Raw genomic sequence first — 18,735 nt, forward strand, 5'->3', positions numbered from 1 at the left:
ACTGCTTGAGCGTGCTATGACCTGGAACAGAGCAGCAGGCACTTCACAGGGCATTGCCAATGCTGCTCAAGAGCACAAACCCGTTAATTACTTTTGCAGAAGGAAGGAAAAAATTAGACAGTTTCTGCGTAAGCAAACATGACTGAATTCCAGTGTTTCAAAAAGCCATTCCTGATAGGGCAAGGAGAGGGATGAAACCACAAGCTAACTTAGTTACTGACTGATTTTCCTTGCTAGAGCAGGCTGAAAGTCAGAGAGACAGAGCAAAGAAAGAACTATAAATCCGCGTTTGTTGTTCAGCCAAGGTTTGCTCGAGAGGCTCTGACTTGCTGTCAGTGCAACTTCTCAAATTCAGCTACCTCAAAGTTTTCAGCTGCTCCTCTGTGCATCACACAGCTTGACTTTTGGTTTTCATTGCCTTCTTTGTCTACATCATTCAGGAACTTGTTGAATACATTTTAAAGCATGAGGTTTCAATGACTGGAATTGTTTCGGCTGTAAGGTTTTGGGGTTTTTTTTAAACCTCTCCATGAAACCGTACCTGAAAGCACGATGGACACATGGTGATGGAGGCATCTGGCAGCAGGGAGCGGTAGTACTGCCACCGCAGTGGCTTTGGCCAGCGTTTAATGAGGACATCCCTGCGGCTCATGGACTGGAGAACAGCACGATTCACCACCACTGGAACAAATTCTGAGCCTCCTTGCTGCAGGAGAGCAGGTTCAGAAGGAATTACTGTTACCAACTGCAAAGCCCTTTGAGGATTAATAAGCTGTTGCAAGCAGCAAAGTCAAATCCGGTAGAAAAAGCTAATATAGAACTGGCCTGGGTCTAGTCCCACCAGACTCGCTGAGCATTATCAATACCTTCAGCGACAGCAGCATCCACCCACAGTGAGCTCCCATGATTCATTTTAACACAACTCCTTGTAAATAACACCCATGCCCAGAGCCTTTATTAAAACCTCACAGCAAGGACTGATTTACAGGTACACTGCAGAGACACAGAATACCCTGGAGACAGCCCCACTGTATGGTGATAAAACCAAGTTCCAGGAACATTTAAGATCTTTGTTGGTTTTGTGGGGTTGTTTATTTAAGAGAGCAATTAACTGGTAAATCCCTTTCCCTCTCCAGCACTGTCCCTCTCTTCCCATCCCTGCTTTGTGTCTCTCTCTAACACATTCACACCACAAGAGTGGCAGGGACTGTAAGCTACGTTTTTTTATTCACTTCTGTTGGTAGCAGGAAACAAGCAGCTGTAAGACAAGGGTACAGCTCTTACCTCAAAGCTCAGTTTTGCTGTAAAGGGGTCATCATCTTCAATATCTGTATTGTCATCAAGCCTCAAGCTCTCTGCATCTAGATGCATTTCTTAAGGACTGTCTTCACAGTAGCCAGCACCCACAGAATAAATATGAGCGAACCAGCAGGACTGGTGTCCTTGTTCCAGAGTATTCTCAAACTGCTACAGGGCCTAGATTATTACATAAAGCACTGGAGAAGGGCCGGATGTGATTCACAGTGACTGGGAAAACTGATCATTGCAGCTGCTGCAGAACAACAGAGCTGACCACAACCAAGCCTAACACCAGCTCTGCCTTCTTCCCTCTCTGCCCCCTCCTGAACATGAAGCAGCCTATTTAAACTACATTTTGAGCAGCTGGAGTCAGAGATGGTGTTTCCCTGGACATTACTCTGCACATAATATTACGTGGCACCCACAGCAACAGATAGCTCTAGATGCCGAAGCAGTCCAAACCAGATTCCAGCAGGAATAGTAACAAAGGAAGTCCATGCTGGCTTTCATAGGCTAAGAGAAGGCAGCCTCTAAAATGAGCTGTTACTGGAGTGAATAACACACTCGGGATTCTCCCAATTCCTCACAGAAATCAGCTAGAACAGGTAAAGCATGGCATTGGCATTCCATTGTTCAAAAAAATAGTTCACATGATTAGAAACAAATCATCCTGGTGAAAAAGCTTTATGAAATATTAGGTTCAGTTCAGACACCTCTTTGGTGGTTGTACTAACTTGAAGAGGAAACAATGCAATTGCACTCACATCAGTCATCTGACAAAAAGGAAGTTTTAAACCCAAGGAGGGGCAAAATAACTCAAAATTGTGTTTGTTTTTTTTTTTCCCTAAGAAAAGGACTGGAAACCAATCTTAATCAAAAGGATACTGTCACTCTTCATCTCTTGCCATTTACTCTCCCTTTTATTCAATCGTGGAGCTTCAAGATCAATGAGAGCTACAGCTTCTTCATCTGTGATGCCATCTTCCAAATAGAACTCAACCAGGTGCAGCACTTCTAAAGGGGTGTGAAAAGCAAGAGCCCAGACAGTGCCTCCAATAAGATACTGTGCCCATTCAGAGATGAACACCCTTGGCTTCTACAATGGTGGTGCTCTGCCCGCATGTTCTTATGAAGCAAGTTAAAGGCAATAAAACAAACAAAATCCCCTCAACTTCCCAAAGGACTGCATCTGTGTTAATGAAACACTTTGCACATGCAGTGTCTCAGAGCAAAGAAACGCTTTACTGCTGCTGCTGTCCTGCAACAAAATCCAGCAATCCCTGGCACAGGAGGCAGCCACACAGTCACATCTAGCATCAAAAGGGAAGGTTTGCTTGTCCAACTAACATTGCAGAGAAGAAATTAAGTACTAGCCAATTCTGTTCAGTTAACATTTATCTACTTGAAAAGCACAACCACATGTGATATTCCAACGCACCATAGGAGGAAGCGGAGAAGACAAAAGGTTGTCTGCAGTTAACACAGACATTCCCCAGGTTATTCAGCAAAGGGTTGTTGGTAGAGCACCTGTAACATAAGGGCACAAGCTCCTGCAAAGACACATACAGAGCACAGTGATCATAAACAGATCAGCATATCCTGAACTCTGTTTTCAATTAAATATGGGTTCCTTAGGCTTAACACCACTGATACATCATCATTAATCTGGAGAAATGCTGCTGTGAAATCAGATCCCTCAACATCTGAAAATGCTTTCCCTTTTTAATAAAGCAGGAAGTTTTCACATTAAAAATAGCCATATCTACCACTGTAACAATTAAATTGTCACCTTGACTTTGCAATCTCAGAAGCAGAACTCTGCATCAAATACACAGCTACAAAAGAAGTCGAAGAGAAGGCTGCCAAAGCAAAGTTTTTTGCTCTAAGGTTTGGTCAAATTTAAGTTCTTCAATTAATTCACCGCTCCTCCAAGAGCGCAGTTATTTTGTGTTTCTATTATTTCAGGTGGGCAGGTGCATGTTCTCTTGCACAATACAATTTATTTTTACCGAGTACTCCAGGAGACATGGCTTTACAGAACACTGCAGAAAGTCAGGCTTCAGTTAAAGAAGAAAAGGTGTTAAAATAAGACTTAAGGAAGGAAGGTTATTCAAGGTATAGGGGAAGGAGGGGAGGAGTGCCAGGAACGGGACAAATGAAAGTGACCTCCAGCTGGAGAGAGAGACCAAGACTGTGGAGTAATTGCATGTGGATCAGACAGAAAAGGCTAGAAAGAATTAATAGGCAGAGAGGAAGGTAGATGCCAGACAGGAGAGGGAGGATGGAAGCTGCCCATAAAGAAAGGGCTGATTTTAATTTGTTCTCAGGAGCAAAAGGAAGTCTGACCTGAAGAGTAACAATAAAAGGACTGTTTCCAGCAGAAATATAATTATATCACAGAGCTATGCTTAATGTATTTCAGACTTCTTTTGTGGATACAATAACTCAAATGCTTGGACGAGGCCGCATATTAACAATTAACATGAAACACATTACAACTTACTTCACTGTCATGGAATGGCTTGGATCGGATTGTCAGGCTGCCCAGCTCAATTGATTTCTGGAACCTAGCTGGGATCTGCAGTCCCTGTAACTTGTCATAGGCATGACGAGCCAGTTTGTACGCACCAAGAGCTTTACTCTGTTTTGCCAGGGTAAATAACGTATTGCTGTAACTTAATTAAGGAATAAAAATGAAAACAGCATTTAAGAAGAACTGCAGTACTCTTTCTGACCAGAGCAGTTGTGCACTGGTGCTTGGAACAGAAGAAATCCACTTATATACTTATATAGCTCCATTTAAAAACAAGAGTGAAAGGACTGTCAAAATGTCTGTGGGCAATTATTAGCAAGGTAAGGAGTTGACCCTCCATAAACACTGCTTTGGTTGAATATGCTGGCTCCATTTACAGAATTTCAGTAGTTTTAGAGTGAATGGATTTCCCCCCAGACTAAACAAATAAATACCTTACAGCACCAGCAACCCCACTGACACCAACTAAATACCCATGATCTTACTGGAACTAAAGCATATGCTCCGTGCCATTGATCACAGGTTGTCCTTCCCTTTCATCAGTGTGTAACAGTAACTGCTGTTTGGAAAGTTACTGATCACAGGGCATGTTAACAAATGTATGATTTCCATAAAGCCTTTCATAAGTGAGAAGGTGATGAAATGGAAAGCTAACATCCCATCCAAAACCAGAAATGGAGTGAAACCAAGAAAATCTGGCCTGCCCATGTCATCCAGTGACCCTTCTTGCCATCTTTTAGGGGCAGGTGGCTTTCCATGGGGCTCACTTCTGAAGTGCTCTCCAGAGATGCAATATGCACTAACAAAGCTGTGCAAATGTGAGCTTGACAGACACTACACAGTGATACCAGCCTCATGGGAAGCAAAAGTTCCTGGTTTTCCCCCCTCCTCCTGTCTCGGTTCAGTCTCCTTGCAACAACACTGTCAAGACTCAGAGCCAACATCCTGTTGCAGTGACTGGTGTCCTAGAACTTGCTTCTCTGACAAAGGTGATGCACCACACTGGGTGGATGGTTTGAGAATCGGGCAAGTTGATTTGTACAGCTCTCCAAAACTATTTAAAAAACAGTCATGCAGTTAAACACACAACAGCTTAGAGATGCTGATCATTTCCTTAGGGACAAAAGCCAGTTTCCATGAACTACAGCCAACAGCTGAAACGGAAGATATCCTGTAGGAAATCTCTGCATTGTGGCTCAACATCAATTATTCCTTTCATGTATCTCACAAGATAACTTCTATATTTTTTTTCTGTATTGGAAGGATACACTTTTGAGATCCCCAAAGGAATCTCCTTTGTTAAGCTGTGCAGCAGGAACCTGGAAATATTGAAGAGGGTTTCAGGCAAGTGGAAACTGAATGGCTCCTCCTGCAGTATTAAAAATACAGACAGGTATTTCTAAGCTGGAAAACCAACAACTCACATCACTAAGCATCCCTGCACTGGGCACCTCAAGTACTGCATTTCTTCATACAGTTATAAAAAGAGGTACTGACAGAACATAGCATGTGGATTTTGCATGTCTTTATCACCAAACCTCATGCACAAAAAGAGATTCATGTTGCTGAAACAGAATCTTTAACTGGCTATTTTAAACTGAGGGCAGACTGGCCAGCAGCATGGAGTCTCCATAACCATCAGGTCTGAAGTAGTCTGACCAGCGAAGACCTCCATAGCATAGCACCAGCTCTTGGGCAAGGGCACAGATCAAGTGTTCTCAATGTTTTACACAAAGAGTATTTTTACCAACAGTAGCAGCAACATTGCTGTAACTGCTGGAAGTAGCAGGAGCTCCTCACTCATGACTGCTTATCATTTTGGAATAGTATGCACACATCAGGAAGCCTTTGTAGGTCCAGAGGCTCAGATCACTGTAGAACCAAATGGATACAACCAGCAAAAAAGGGCTGGGGGTGGAAGTTGGTCATCATCATCTCATCTGTTCACGAGACAAGGCCAGACCTGCTAAGCTGCACCGCAGGCTCTAGGAACTAAGACAACAGAAGTTCTTGTGCAGCACAGCAGAAGGGTATATAATAAAATAAAGTTAAAGAAATAAGTAAGTAACTATACACTAATCTCTAATCTACACTCAATATTTAATTGCCTGAAAAGTCATTCAATACTCCTGGTTATTTCTGGACTCCCTACAGAAGAATGGCCAGGAAGCATAAACACAAAACTTCTAAAGTGAGTGTCTTACAGTGTATCTCTGAATAGCATGATAGACATGGTAAACTTCTGCCAAATGCTGGAAGTGATGAAACTTCTGCAACATTTCAGTCTTCTGCTGTTCATTCTCTGCGGGAGGCAAAGGCATCAGTGTAAGTCTCCAAGGTGAGCCTGTGAGACTCAGCTGGAATACAACAGCATATTATTGTTTAGGTGCCAGCACTTCTGAGAGAGGCATGTACCAGTTCATGCGTGTCCCACCTCCCTGTGCAAACCACACATTGTACAGACCTGCCATTTTTCTGGGCAAATTTCTGGTCTAAAGCAAGTGTGGTAAAGCACAAAACGGCTGAAGTGACAGTTTTAACATAGCTAGAGGCTATAGCTTAAAGGAGAAAATGGCAGGTCTGCATCACTGGAAACCTCATCCATAACTACAGAGTTTATGGATAAACATTTGTTTCATAAATGCTAAATACACTACTAAGCCATTTGGAAATATTTGCATCTCTACAAAATACCTGAGGGGTAACAGATCTACACTAACATGCAACAACTGAACTAAAAAAAGAAAGGTACTTAGAGCATCAGGCCAAAGGCAGTGTTATCAATCTTCGGTGTTAATTATTACTAAATTCCACTTGTTGTTACTGGCTGCACCTTTCTCTCAGTGAAATACATTCAGAAGACAAGAGAACAGCTAATGAACAGTCAGTCTTATCTCTGTAGACAGAAATTATTTGTAAAGTACCCCTCCAACCTCTGTTCAAATACTACATGCATTTTGCACTCCCAAATCATCTTCGATTTACTAGTATGTTCGCCCTCTAAACATGTCCCTAGATAAGGTGTGCTGTGGGAAGGTTCCTGAGGGTACACAATCCCAGGAGACACAATCTGGATTTCTGCTCAGGAGGCCTGCGCATGCTGCTCTTGCTGCTTGGCTTATTTGTTTTAAATGAGCACATGGGAAAACCAAGGGACTACAGAAATAGCACAAGCCAGAGTTACACACACATTAAAAAACCAAAACAAAGCCACACAACAGTGAGGCAGTCACAGCAAAGCTACCACAATACAGTAATTGTTTGTCTACATGCACAAGGAGGTAACAAGAAGAATAGAAACTTCCTTTTGGTTACTTACCTTGGGCTATATCTAAACACTGCATGGAAAGCATCCAGTAATAATAGGCAGCATCGTTGAAGCGGCTCTCCAGCACAGCGTTGTGTGTCAGCTGCTCCAGCACCCGCACCGCCTCATGCTGCCTGCCAGCCTTGTGGAACGCTACCAGGGAGCCCAAACAGAGGATTTTACAGTGTGATTATATCAATTAACTGAAATTAATGCTTTTAAATTAAGAGCAGTCTATTCAACCAGTATCGCAGAGTCTATCCAGGGCAGGATAAAAAGGATTATATGCTGGTATTTTTCTCCTTGAAAGCAGCGACACTAATGGAACATGAGAAACATCTGTAGCTGTTTTGTGGCTTTTGCACTGGCTCCGCAGCTCTTGAGCTCATGGGTTTCGTACAATGCCAGTTGCTTTTTTAAAATACAGAAATAGCAAAAACGCTACCATGATTAGATCTCTGTATGAGCAATCTCGACACTGCAAATCACAACTTCATCCAAAACTACAGCAAATTAACATCTGAAGTTAGTACTCTGGCTCGTAACACTGGGTATTTTGAAAGACTGCTGCATTTATGACGTCCTTCGATCATTTATTAACAGCATTTATCTGATGTTCAGAAGCCAGTATAAAGTAAGATCCTGAATTCTGCGTAAACATGCATTTGGCAGAGTCTTCATACAGGGTTAACAGGGATGGGGAGAACCAACCTACCCAAAACGTACCCCCACAGCACAGCTGCCTCCTGACTTCAGCTACCTCACCTATAACCAATTCTGATGTAGCTCCACAGCGATCTCAAGCTCACCCTGTTCTGGAGCATTTATATTTGCTGAGCCACAGCATCCCAGTATTCTGTGGAACAAACTGGGAACCGCAGGCCTGTATTCAGAGTCCTACGTGCAAGCTCCCAGGCTGCCCTAAACCCAGGAGCTCACAGCTCTGGTGCTGAGACACACAAGCTAGTTCAGACCATGCCTGGCATGTTCACTGCCTTGGCCCTTACAAGCGAATGAAGTTCTACACTTGGATCTGTGCTGGCTCGGGGAACAGCAGATGCAACAGTCACATGGAGCTGTACCTGAGAAGAGGAACCAGACTAAAAACGTGCTCGCTCAACATGGAGCTTGCTTCAATATCTCATCCCTGGAACAGTTTATGAATTAAATGTGAAGCCTGTCCACACGATGGGAGGTTGAGAGTTGTCTTTAAAAGTAACTTTAAAAACTTAAGAAAACAGACAAATTCTTAAAGAAACAGGAAAATTCTACTTGTACAAACTCAACGTTACCCAAATATAAAGTAAACCCAGGCTTTCCATACAGGTTTGTAAGGTGGCCACCATATTTTTAATTCTATTGTTATGAAACTATTAAAGACAGCTCAGATTATATGCCAAATACTGTTGCCACTTGCCACACTCAGATACGTGAGATGGAAAATGTGGACCTGTACTTAGATGCCATAATTTTTGACAGATTCATCACATTTTCTTATTAAATAAGGAAACTTCCCACTACCTTGAGAGCAATATGAAACCATGGATTCTATTTGGTTTTCAGTCTCAGGTTTAAGAAACTCTAGGGCAGACTGCATGCTCTGTACTAGGCAAGTATGGAGCAGATTTCAAGTGACCGGTGACCCGTCAGTGACAATCTCACCTTTTTGGGCTTCTTCAAATCTATCATTCTCTGCAAGCCACTGAGCATAAGGGACATAGGCATCATCTTTGAATTCAGGGTGCTTTTCACACAAAGCAAATGCCTGAGGTGAACAACAAATTCATTTTTAGAATATGTCATGGTTTGAACAGTTAAAGGGTTTAGAATGTTCCACGGGATCAATCAGTTTAGCTGTAGGTAAACTCACAATAAAAATGCATACACAGAATTGAGAGCGCATTCCAGATTTTCTCCCATATGAAACAAATGCATTTTAAAATAAAAAGTAATCGCCGACAAAGGATGAGCAGCAAAGCACAGTCACAACCTGGTTATGGAAACAGGGGAGCTTGAAAGCGCTCATCTACGGAATGGAGCGGATTGCACAGCAAGAGGCAAATATTTTTATTTTTACAGACTGGATCTTCTAAAGAAACGGACCCCACACTCTGAATGCAGCTCAGATTCACTTCCTGAACCCATGAGCGAGTGAGGGAAGGGCCAAGACTACAATTTTCCAAAGCACCCGTATAACTGGGGAGGGGGCTGTCAATTCCAGCAGCACTTTCAAAACACTTCCTTAGGAACCCGGACCTACAAAAAGCTGCATGTGAAAAAACAAGAAGAAAATTAATGGTGACCCACCCTGTGAGGGGCATGTTACCAGCAGACCTGGGGTTTTATGGGAAAACCCAGTAAAGTCCAAACTTTATCTAATTAGAAGCATAAATCCAGTTATAGAGTGGAGTCCACACCAACACCCGACACGTTCATCAGATCTAAATTACATGTCAGGCGTGTCCAAATTACAAACAGCACAGTTCAAAGCAGAATTTCCCATGATACAATTACTATTTATTCTTTCTAGTGGGCTAGAAGCATCCCATGGACTATCACAGGAAGTGGGCAAAGGTAACTCACAGGCAAAAAAGGTGCTCAGATGTGAGACCAATTATTCAGCCAGGAAATGAAACAACTACAAAAGCAAAAGCAAAATCCAAACCCACCACTGAACAAACACTGGCATGAAAATTAACTTGAATGCTCTGAATCCCATTCACAGCAGTCTCCCTCCCTCCCTGCTTGCTGCTCCCTTCACTACAGTGCTGCGGGAGCCAGACACTTCTTGCAGCCAGCAACAATAAGCAGAGGAATCGAGGGCTCTCTTACTTCTTCCCAGTGGTGAGTCTCCACGTGGAGATGGACCAATGCTTTCAGGTCACCAACCTTCATGTAGGTTTCTGCTGCATAGCCAGGATTAGCAAGCTTCTTAAAATAGAAGGCGCATTTCAACAAAGGCTCACGCTCAGCTTTATCCAGTTTTCGAGCAATTTCAATTAACCTGGACCCAGTAAAAAGAAGCAGATGTTCATGTTCTGCCTTGGTTTGCCTTTTAATTATTTATATTATTATTAATTATTGTTTATATTATTAACTTCACCTTTAATCAGTTCTTATTTAATAAACAGCACAACAGTAGTACCATGCAATGGTGTTTAAACAGTTTTCAGCTAACAGTCCAAATTCTTATTTTTTCCTTTCACAAACTCAAACCCCATTCCTTCAATCTTTGCTCCTACATGCAACTCCATGTCTCAGACTCTGCAGAGTCACGAAGACGGAGAGAGAGAGTAGGTCCTACATGACTAAGTGACATGGGACACACTTCCTCCCTAACTTAAGAAAAGACTGCTGAAGGGAAGGCCAAGTGATCTGTCCAAGACCTTAGGCAATTCAGCAAACAACCCAGTGTCACCTACTGCAAATCAAGGAGATACTGTGATGCAGTTGTCTTCTCTACCCCCGAGGTGATCACCCTTAACAGCTTAAACCAGAGAAATAGGCTATTGCATGTAAGCGCCGCTGTGGTGATTACTCTGAAAAGCTTAAGGCATGCATATTTTAGAAGACAGCCTCATACTACAGATGAACGTCTTCATACCCTTTCCTGTTGCAATGCATTTGCTTTCATTATGTATTTATGTCCTTACCATCTAAACATATGTAACTTTAAAACATTTTTAATTGTAGGTGTGCTTCAAGTACTCAATTTGACATAAAGCACACAGCAAACAAGTTTTGTCTTATTTTAAAAATATGCAGAACTCAGATCTACTTGAAGTTTTATTCTATATTATCTCTGAGATGGAACTAGAACCTACATATCGACCCAGCCGTGGTCCCCACTGATTTCTATGGCCTTCATGTGCTCGCCTGCAGAGAGGTACATCTCCACTGCTGCTTTGGGTTCATTGATATTCTTGGCCCAGTCTGCTTGCTTTTTTATGAGCATCTTTGTGTCTTTGGGGTCTCCAGATACCAGGAAATCCTGCAATAGTGCAATACAGAAGTTTGCATTACCTTCTGCTCACAAACATGGTCACAGCTGAGACTCTAAAATACATAAAGGCTTTTTCAAAGAATGCCTTTATGCCTCCTAAGAAAAGCAAGACTGCACACAGGACAGCATGAACTGATCCAGCCTTCAGCAACCAATCATCAAGGCTCAGTGTTTGGTAGGAAGCAATGGCAAGTCTCCCAGTTAGACAGCTTTCAATTAAAAAAAGAAGTGGAGATTCTGGGAGGGCCAGGAGAAGGACGAGGCAGGAAGTGTGCCCCAACGTGGTTCCTCAGGAAGCTCACTCTGTTGAGCCTGTTGAAGCGGATACAAACTGTCATTTCTGCATGCTTTTCAGGAGCATGCCTTTCCAAAACAAAATACTATTCATGTCAAAACACATAATAGATCAATTCCAAGTACAGATTTTCTTTTGCAAGCCAAGAAGGTATCTCTTCAGTCTCAAAGACTGACCCAGCCCTACCCCATGCTCAGTTAACAGCAGTATACCCACTTCATTTAATGTCAGCAGCAGCAGGATGCCCAGCCACAGATCAATGAAAGGCTGAAATTTTGTTTTCTGCAAAGACACTTGATAATTATTTTAGACTGTATCAAAGAAGCTCTTTTATAAGGACAGAATGACAGCTGCTCAGAAGTGACAGTGACTCAACTACCGCTTGGACTTCTGCAAGGAATGCGAGCACCAGCCCTGGTGGTGATCATTCTAGCAGCTTGTTCAGCTTCCCATGCCAATAGCAAAGCCCTGGCAGCATTTGGTTCACATCACCAGGAAAAAAACCAAAAACAACTAAGTAGTTCAACAGCAGAAGCTGGATTTAGGGCAATTTTGTCTGTCAGCAGAACAGGCTACTGCCCATTAAAGCAGCTTCCAGCAAGTGAAAAGTGAGAACAGCAGAGAAAGGGAAAGGTGAGAAGAGAGTGGAAAATTACCTTTTCTACTGTGTTTCTGGTAAATTCTGACTGAGGTTTAAAACACAAAAGAACCCCAACAAACAGGCAAAAAAAAACCCACAAAAAGCTGCCACACAGCACAGATCTGTTCCAGGACCACAATGCAGCAGTCTCCCTGCTGCAGGCAGTTGGCAGGTACAGAACTGTTCCCCATCCCTGTCAGCTCTTCACCGAGCTCTACACAGGGTTTTGCTCTAGCACTATCTGCTGCCACACAGGCCTCATTCTATAAATACGTCATGTTAACCCTTGAACATGAAAAACTGAAGTGAAAGAATGAAGTTAAACAACACACTTGACACAACTTGCTTTCTACCTTAGGTCACCAAAGTAAGTCCAAAATCAAGCTCAGCTCCTTTAAAGGATAAAGAGGTTTTTGTGAGTTCTCAGGATTCTGGGATCTGGTACTGCGATAACAAGCCAATGATCATGTATCAGCGGACTTCCTGACCTCTGCTCCCAGGCTGGACTCCCTAGCCAGAGCTAATCAATGTCCAGCACCATGAATCAGGTTCTGTGAGATTCCCTTTGCATAGTTGGGGAACCATTAAAAGCAACGCCACCAGCCCTTCTCCCCATCTTTCCTTGGAAACATAACTGGTAAACAGGGGTGTTTACATAGCCTTCCATGTATTGTGCACAAGAAGCTTCTTCCTTCATATGCTGTGAACTACCTTTAATTTCCTCTGCATGGAGTTACTCTCAAGGATAGGGACACAAGACCTTTTGCTCTCTGCTAGTTAAATATAAACATGACTACAGCCAAGAATTAAAAAAGAGCCTTATGAAGACTTCTGGGAAAATTTTCATCTATGAATTACATTTATGTTCAAGAAGAGCCAAAACACTGAAGCTAACAAAGACTCATCAGCCAAAAATAGTGGAAGTCAGACTTACATCAGCAAAGCTCCAAAGTATTTATATTAAGCTCTTGGAAGAAAAAGATCTCTCTGTGGCCCAGTTTGTGGAATGTCTGCTAGAACAGCTTAAATGCATGTCACGGTCAAGTCTGTATTGGGCAGAATAAGGCTCTGACAAGTGACAAATGAGACTAACCAGTGCATGCATTCTTAGGGATTTTGATAAGAAAACACCACGGAGGACTTAAAAGCCAAGTAATGCTTTCTTATCAGCATATCAAAACATCGGTTTTAAAATCCATATTCAATTTATTTCTACATGTAAACAGAGTTTAAAAAAAAGAAAACAAAAGGCCAAGACATATAGAATCATTGGAAGAAAATTCTCTAGTAAAAAAATACACTAGGTTAGATCCTTTGGTAGACCCCACTTTGAAAGCAGTTACAGACATTAATATTTCTGCATTTAAATATTCAGTTGCAGACCATTACCTTTGCGTGGTCAAACATGCGCAGGTCAGAGTACATCTCGAGAGCGAGGCTTTCATGCCCACTCTTCCTGTACAACTTCGCTGCCTCATGGAATTTTCCCTGGTAGGCATAAATATCTGCTAGGAACAGCTCATTGTTGTTCTCTCCAAGCCTCTTCCGTTCCTGGCAAAATGAAATACAGCAGAGATGTAGAAAATAGTCTAGATGACCAGCATGTAGGTGAGAAATGGCCATGGAGGAATTAGATTTTCAGGATTAGATTTTAACTGTTAATGAAAACCAGTAACAGGGTATCATAATTATGCCTCTCCTACATTTCTGGTGAATTTATAATTAAAGGATTATATCCCTTCTTAATTAAAATTAGGAAGAGCAAAATTAAATGTCACTATACAAACTAAAGTGATGAAAAATCACTTCTCTTGATTTCACACAGGAAAACGAACACATGCTGTCATTACGCTCAGCTATTTTAAAGGCAGCCTCTGATGGGCTCCTTCTTTTCTCCTGGAGAAGCTCACTTGCATATCATTTGGCTGTATTAACACCATGACAGTGGGATGACAAACATGACAATAACTGCTAGCCATAAGTAGACTTAGAAAGTCTGTTAACTTGCCTCTGAATCAGAAAGTGTCCCCACTGCTGTCCCCCCATGCACGAGCTTGTGATGTCGGGCAGGCAGCAGTGGCATGTGCTCTCCTGCTAACTGCAGCTGCTGACTGCCTGCCTGGGAAGGGACCAGAGAGGCAGCACAAGTGCAGTGCCACAGGGAAACCCCTCATGTGAACCAGACCCACAGGGGCACACTGGCTTCAAGGGACCAGCGTCATATATACGTGTGTGTGTGTTTTAATATATATGCTTTATCCTGTCTCGTGGAAACACATTACTCCCTGCTTTGGATAAACTATTACTACTGCTAGCCCACCTCATATGGAAATATGTAGATCTGAATTGAATTTAAAGAAAATTGCACAAAAGGAGGGAAAGCATTCCATGAGCATACAAATTCAGTTCTGTACTGCCAAAGGAGACTCAGCCATAGCTCCTCTGGTCACACTCAGAACTGGGCTGACACTGGACGGGTGTTGAAAGTTCCCTTTAAAAGCTTTGTTACAAGAATAATCAGAGGAATTGTTACACCAATTTTTACAGACTTCACAGAATCTTGCCAGACACAGAGATCTGGCAGTTATGTATCCTCCTGTCATCAACCAGAAAAAAAGGGTGTCATGACTGAGAGAAAACCATCACATCAATGGAACATGTGTGCTTAGTTACACCCTTACAAGCCTTAAGAGGAAGCCGATATACCACAAGCAAGAGTAAGCGATGATGTAGAACTCTTACTTCAAGAGGAGCATTTTCAAGTCTGAAAGTAAGTCTGTGCCTGTTTGCTAAGGGAATCACAGAATCATAGAATAGTTAGGGTTGGAAAGGACCTTAAGATCATTTAGTACCAACCCCCCCGCCATGGGCAGGGACACCTCACACTAAACCATCTCACCCAAGGCTTCATCCAACCTGGCCTTGAACACTGCCAGAGATGGAGCATTCACAACCTCCCTGGACATCCCATTCCAGTGCCTCACCACCCTAAAAGGAAAGAATTTCCTCCTTATATCCAATCTAAACTTCCCCTGCTTAAGTTCTAACCCGTTACCCCTTGTCCTGTCACTACAGTCCCTAATGAAGAGTCCCTCCCCAGCATCCCTATAGGCCCCCTTCAGATACTGCAAGGCTGCTATGAGGTCTCCACGCAGCCTTCTCTTCTCCAGGCTGAACAGCCCCAACTTTCTCAGCCTGTCTTCATACGGGAGGTGCTCCAGGCCCCTGATCATCCTCGTGGCCCTTCTCTGGACTTGTTCCAACAGTTCCATGTCCTTTTTTATGTTGAGGACACCAGAACTGCACACAATACTCCAGGTGAGGTCTCTCAAGAGCAGAGTAGAGGGGCAGGATCACCTCTTTCGACCTGCTGGTCACGCTCCTAATCTTCCTCATTAAACAGAATACAACATGACGAATCCAGAATATCCTCCATAGACACAGACCTAGAGAAGCATATGTGGAAAAGAAAGACTGGCAGTAGTGAGAGAATGCTCTCCTCTACCTAGCTACCCTTTAAAAGCAACACAAAACTTTGTCCCATGTTAGACACCAAGAGCAGTCAACTGCAGCCAACTGTCATTTTGACATAACCAGGACAGCTCTGCAGAACTGGAAGACAACGAATGTATTCTTTTAGAGAAGGTGCAAATCTAATTATCATGAGAAAGAGGAATTCCTTTTATGCCATCTCAACACTGATCTTTAAACTAAGCATTATCATGCAGTCTTTGTAGAAGGACAAGGGTGATACCATGTCTTTTAATGTGCTCATGACAGACAGTTATTGTCTAGTGAATTTCTATCAAGAAGTGTGAAAAGAGTTAAGAACTAGTGATTAGAGCACAGTATGGAAGTAAAGAATCCCAAATTCTATTTCCAGTTGTCACAGACTTGTCATGAGATGCTGAGTTTGTCATTTTACTTCTCTGGGCCTGTTTCTGGCTCTGCAAAGAGGAGATAATAGTAATTACCTACTTCCAGGGGGTAAGGAAAGGCTTAATTAACTCATGTTTATGAAGTATGCTGTACTAAGCTCTGGTAGCACAGTAGTATTCTACCGATTATTAGTTGAATATTGAATGTTTCTCCAGTTTTCCTGAGGACAGTTCCAGAAGTTCTCATTCCACACCCCCATTTCTTCCCCATGAAGTTTCAGCCCTGTGACTGGGATTTGTGTCACCTCTGCTCATTGGGATTTTTCACCCTAAACACATCTCCAACAGTGAGAAGCACTCTCTGAACAGAACTCCCTCCAAAACAGCACTGATTTTGGCACAGCACTCAGTGTAAGGATATATGCAGTCTTTAATGCTCCCTTACCTCTATGCTGCTGATCAATTCTAAATATCGAAGGTCTCGTACTCTGGTAAATGCCTATTGAAAAGAAGAATGAAAGGGATTAACATGAAAGGCCAGAAGAATCAAAATATTGTTATGCATAAATCCAGTGTCATCAGGCCTGACAGAAACATGCTGGGCTTTGTGTCTGTGCAGTCCCTAACCCGAGGGGCTCTCACAGCAACTGCAGCCCCGAGGCATCACAGTAAATAAGACCAGGGCAGAATCCAAACAGCTTAGGACCGAAAATAAACAGCAAAGGCAGGGACTAGTAGGTGCACATGTCAGTCCCCTAAGAAATACAAAATGCCATTTAAAATATGACAATACTTTTATTCTGGCTTTTTCATAGCTTTTCCATTTTGATGTGAGGCATGATACAGGCAAAGAAAATCTAAAGAAACTATTACAAGGTAGAACATATAATTGATGGCGTTGCCAAAGCATACTGCATGGGCTTAGGGCTTTTATACCATTCTGAACACTCAGTATGGAGAAGAAGGGAAATAAAAAAGGTAAGGCAGAGGTACTGCAAGGCAGTATAATATCTTTTGCAAATGGAGATAAATGTGCAACCCAAAGTCTCAAGTGGCAAAGTCACGTGTGAGCTCCAGCAGCTTAGCACTTATTCCTGACATGCATCAAAACCCAGAATTTTAACTCTTTAGACTGCACGCTCAAGACTTCCAACCAAACTAATGCCTGAGAGGGCACAGCACATTCTGCTTACACCAGATCGGACTAGGAGCTAGGAGAGCCTTTAATGTCAAGAAGCTGCTTTTGTTCAAGTTAATCCGCTCTAATTCTAACAGGGCACTACTTTGAAATCCCAAGGAGGCACTGAAAACTTCTTTTCAAGAATATCTATTTGCATAAGGCCATCCATGAAGCTGAAATGATTCTGATGCCTCCACTTAAGAAAAAAGAAGAAAAATAAAGTGTTTAATTTCCTTCTTAAAAAATCAGTTATTAAAAGATGCCTATTGCTACAGGCCACCCCCTGCATATTTTTAGAATGTTTTGTTCTTCATACAATATTCATTATATATTAAAATCAGTTCACCCTCTCTTGTTTGAGAAAAGGTGGTGAAAGAAAATAGGTGTTTCATGCTGGAGAAAATACCATTCCTCAGTATATGCCCATTTATTCCCCAAAACAAGGCATTCCAGAGAGAAAATGTCTAAAACAATGACATTACATCATCACTGCCTTCAGATAACATTAATATATAGCTAGAATATGAAAGAATATGAAAGCTCCACGTTTGAACGGAGGTTATGTTAAATACTAGGGAAAAATAGGGGAAAACAGAGCAAGTTCCCAGCACTGGGGAAGCGGGGAGTCAGCCAAGGCGTTCTGTGGTGCCACCCGCTGGTCAGCAGCGCCACTGAACAACCTCCCACTTCTCTCCCCAAAGTTATTAATGCATCTCACAGCAGTAGATGAAAGAAACCATTTTCTTTGCATTTAACACTCTAATTTAGAACATGGCATTTATCTAGAGAGATAAAATAGACCTTCAGTTTAAAGCCTCGTTTCAAGATCCTAGTTATATATATCGAACCAACATATTCTTTGGTATGTGTAATAACGTACACACTAAAGACAAGCAAGACAGTAACCAAGGAACCCCACTTTGTACTCCAGCCATAAACCATATATCATTTACACACACTATATATATTTACTTATATATAAGTATATATTATATATATTTATTTATTTATGCGAAGTAAATAACGCTTTACCTTTTTAGCAGTTTCAAACTCCAGCCCTTCCAAAGCTTCCATGGCCAGTTCTTTCCAGTCAGTATCAGTCACTCCTAAACATGCAATTTGATAGGCTTCTTTAAACATTTTTCGTTCCAGGTATTGATACATGGGTGCAGACTGGGGATTTCCATTGAAAAAGACATATTAGAAAAAAATACTGAGATGTAGTATTAGTGAAATTCTTACATAACTGGGAAAAAACATTCTAATCACAAGCATTACAAGCTCCACAAAGAATAAAGGTATAGGGTTTGTGTCACAGACAACATTCTGGGGTGATTATTACTGTATCTTTAGCTAAGCTGGGTTAATTGTATTCCAAACTCCTCCATCTTGAAATCTTCAGTTCCTTGCATATTAGGAAGCACTTAAGAATGTGAATCCTTCTGTGCATTGTACGTGCTAAATATCATGTACGAAGAGCTGCTTTTTTTCATGCCACAGAAGCAGAGTGAAGGAGAGGGTATTTTGTTCTCAAAGCTAAAAGCATGAGAAGGGGTACAACAGCCTGGTGTGAAGCACTCCTGGAAATACTCAGACACAG

At 42.1% G+C, this 18,735-nt stretch overlaps 1 protein-coding gene and 1 long non-coding RNA gene across 6 annotated transcripts in view; both read right to left on the minus strand.

The window, feature by feature from the left end:
* IFT122 (intraflagellar transport 122) overlaps positions 1-18,735 on the minus strand; it is a 31,615-nt gene that overhangs the window by 574 nt on the left and 12,306 nt on the right. For 2 of the 5 annotated variants that reach the window (XM_062636193.1, XM_062636222.1), the window contains 14 exons: positions 18,168-18,308; positions 16,401-16,454; positions 13,467-13,628; positions 10,964-11,130; positions 9,972-10,143; positions 8,802-8,904; positions 7,152-7,292; positions 6,037-6,134; positions 5,101-5,201; positions 3,803-3,968; positions 2,738-2,849; positions 2,185-2,313; positions 1,285-1,361; positions 542-706 (listed from right to left, as the gene is read on the minus strand). In XM_062636193.1, the coding sequence (XP_062492177.1) occupies positions 542-706; positions 1,285-1,361; positions 2,185-2,313; positions 2,738-2,849; positions 3,803-3,968; positions 5,101-5,201; positions 6,037-6,134; positions 7,152-7,292; positions 8,802-8,904; positions 9,972-10,143; positions 10,964-11,130; positions 13,467-13,628; positions 16,401-16,454; positions 18,168-18,308 (1,788 nt within the window). Of the gene's footprint in view, positions 1-541; positions 756-1,284; positions 1,362-2,184; positions 2,314-2,737; positions 2,850-3,802; positions 3,969-5,100; positions 5,202-6,036; positions 6,135-7,151; positions 7,293-8,801; positions 8,905-9,971; positions 10,144-10,963; positions 11,131-13,466; positions 13,629-16,400; positions 16,455-18,167; positions 18,309-18,735 lie in introns of those variants that run through there. The other 3 variants (XM_062636204.1, XM_062636211.1, XR_009968012.1) reach the window with 3 other exon arrangements.
* LOC134172785 (uncharacterized) lies at positions 14,565-16,389 on the minus strand. The gene is made up of 2 exons (XR_009968016.1): positions 15,456-16,389; positions 14,565-14,866 (listed from the first exon to the last, which is right to left on the minus strand). It is a non-coding gene; the product is annotated as an uncharacterized LOC134172785 (long non-coding RNA).

The sequence above is a fragment of the Pezoporus occidentalis genome, unplaced genomic scaffold, assembly GCF_034315485.1.
Source record: "Pezoporus occidentalis ecotype Australia unplaced genomic scaffold, CSIRO_AGI_Poc_V1 ctg114, whole genome shotgun sequence".
NCBI lineage: Eukaryota > Metazoa > Chordata > Aves > Psittaciformes > Psittacidae > Pezoporus > Pezoporus occidentalis.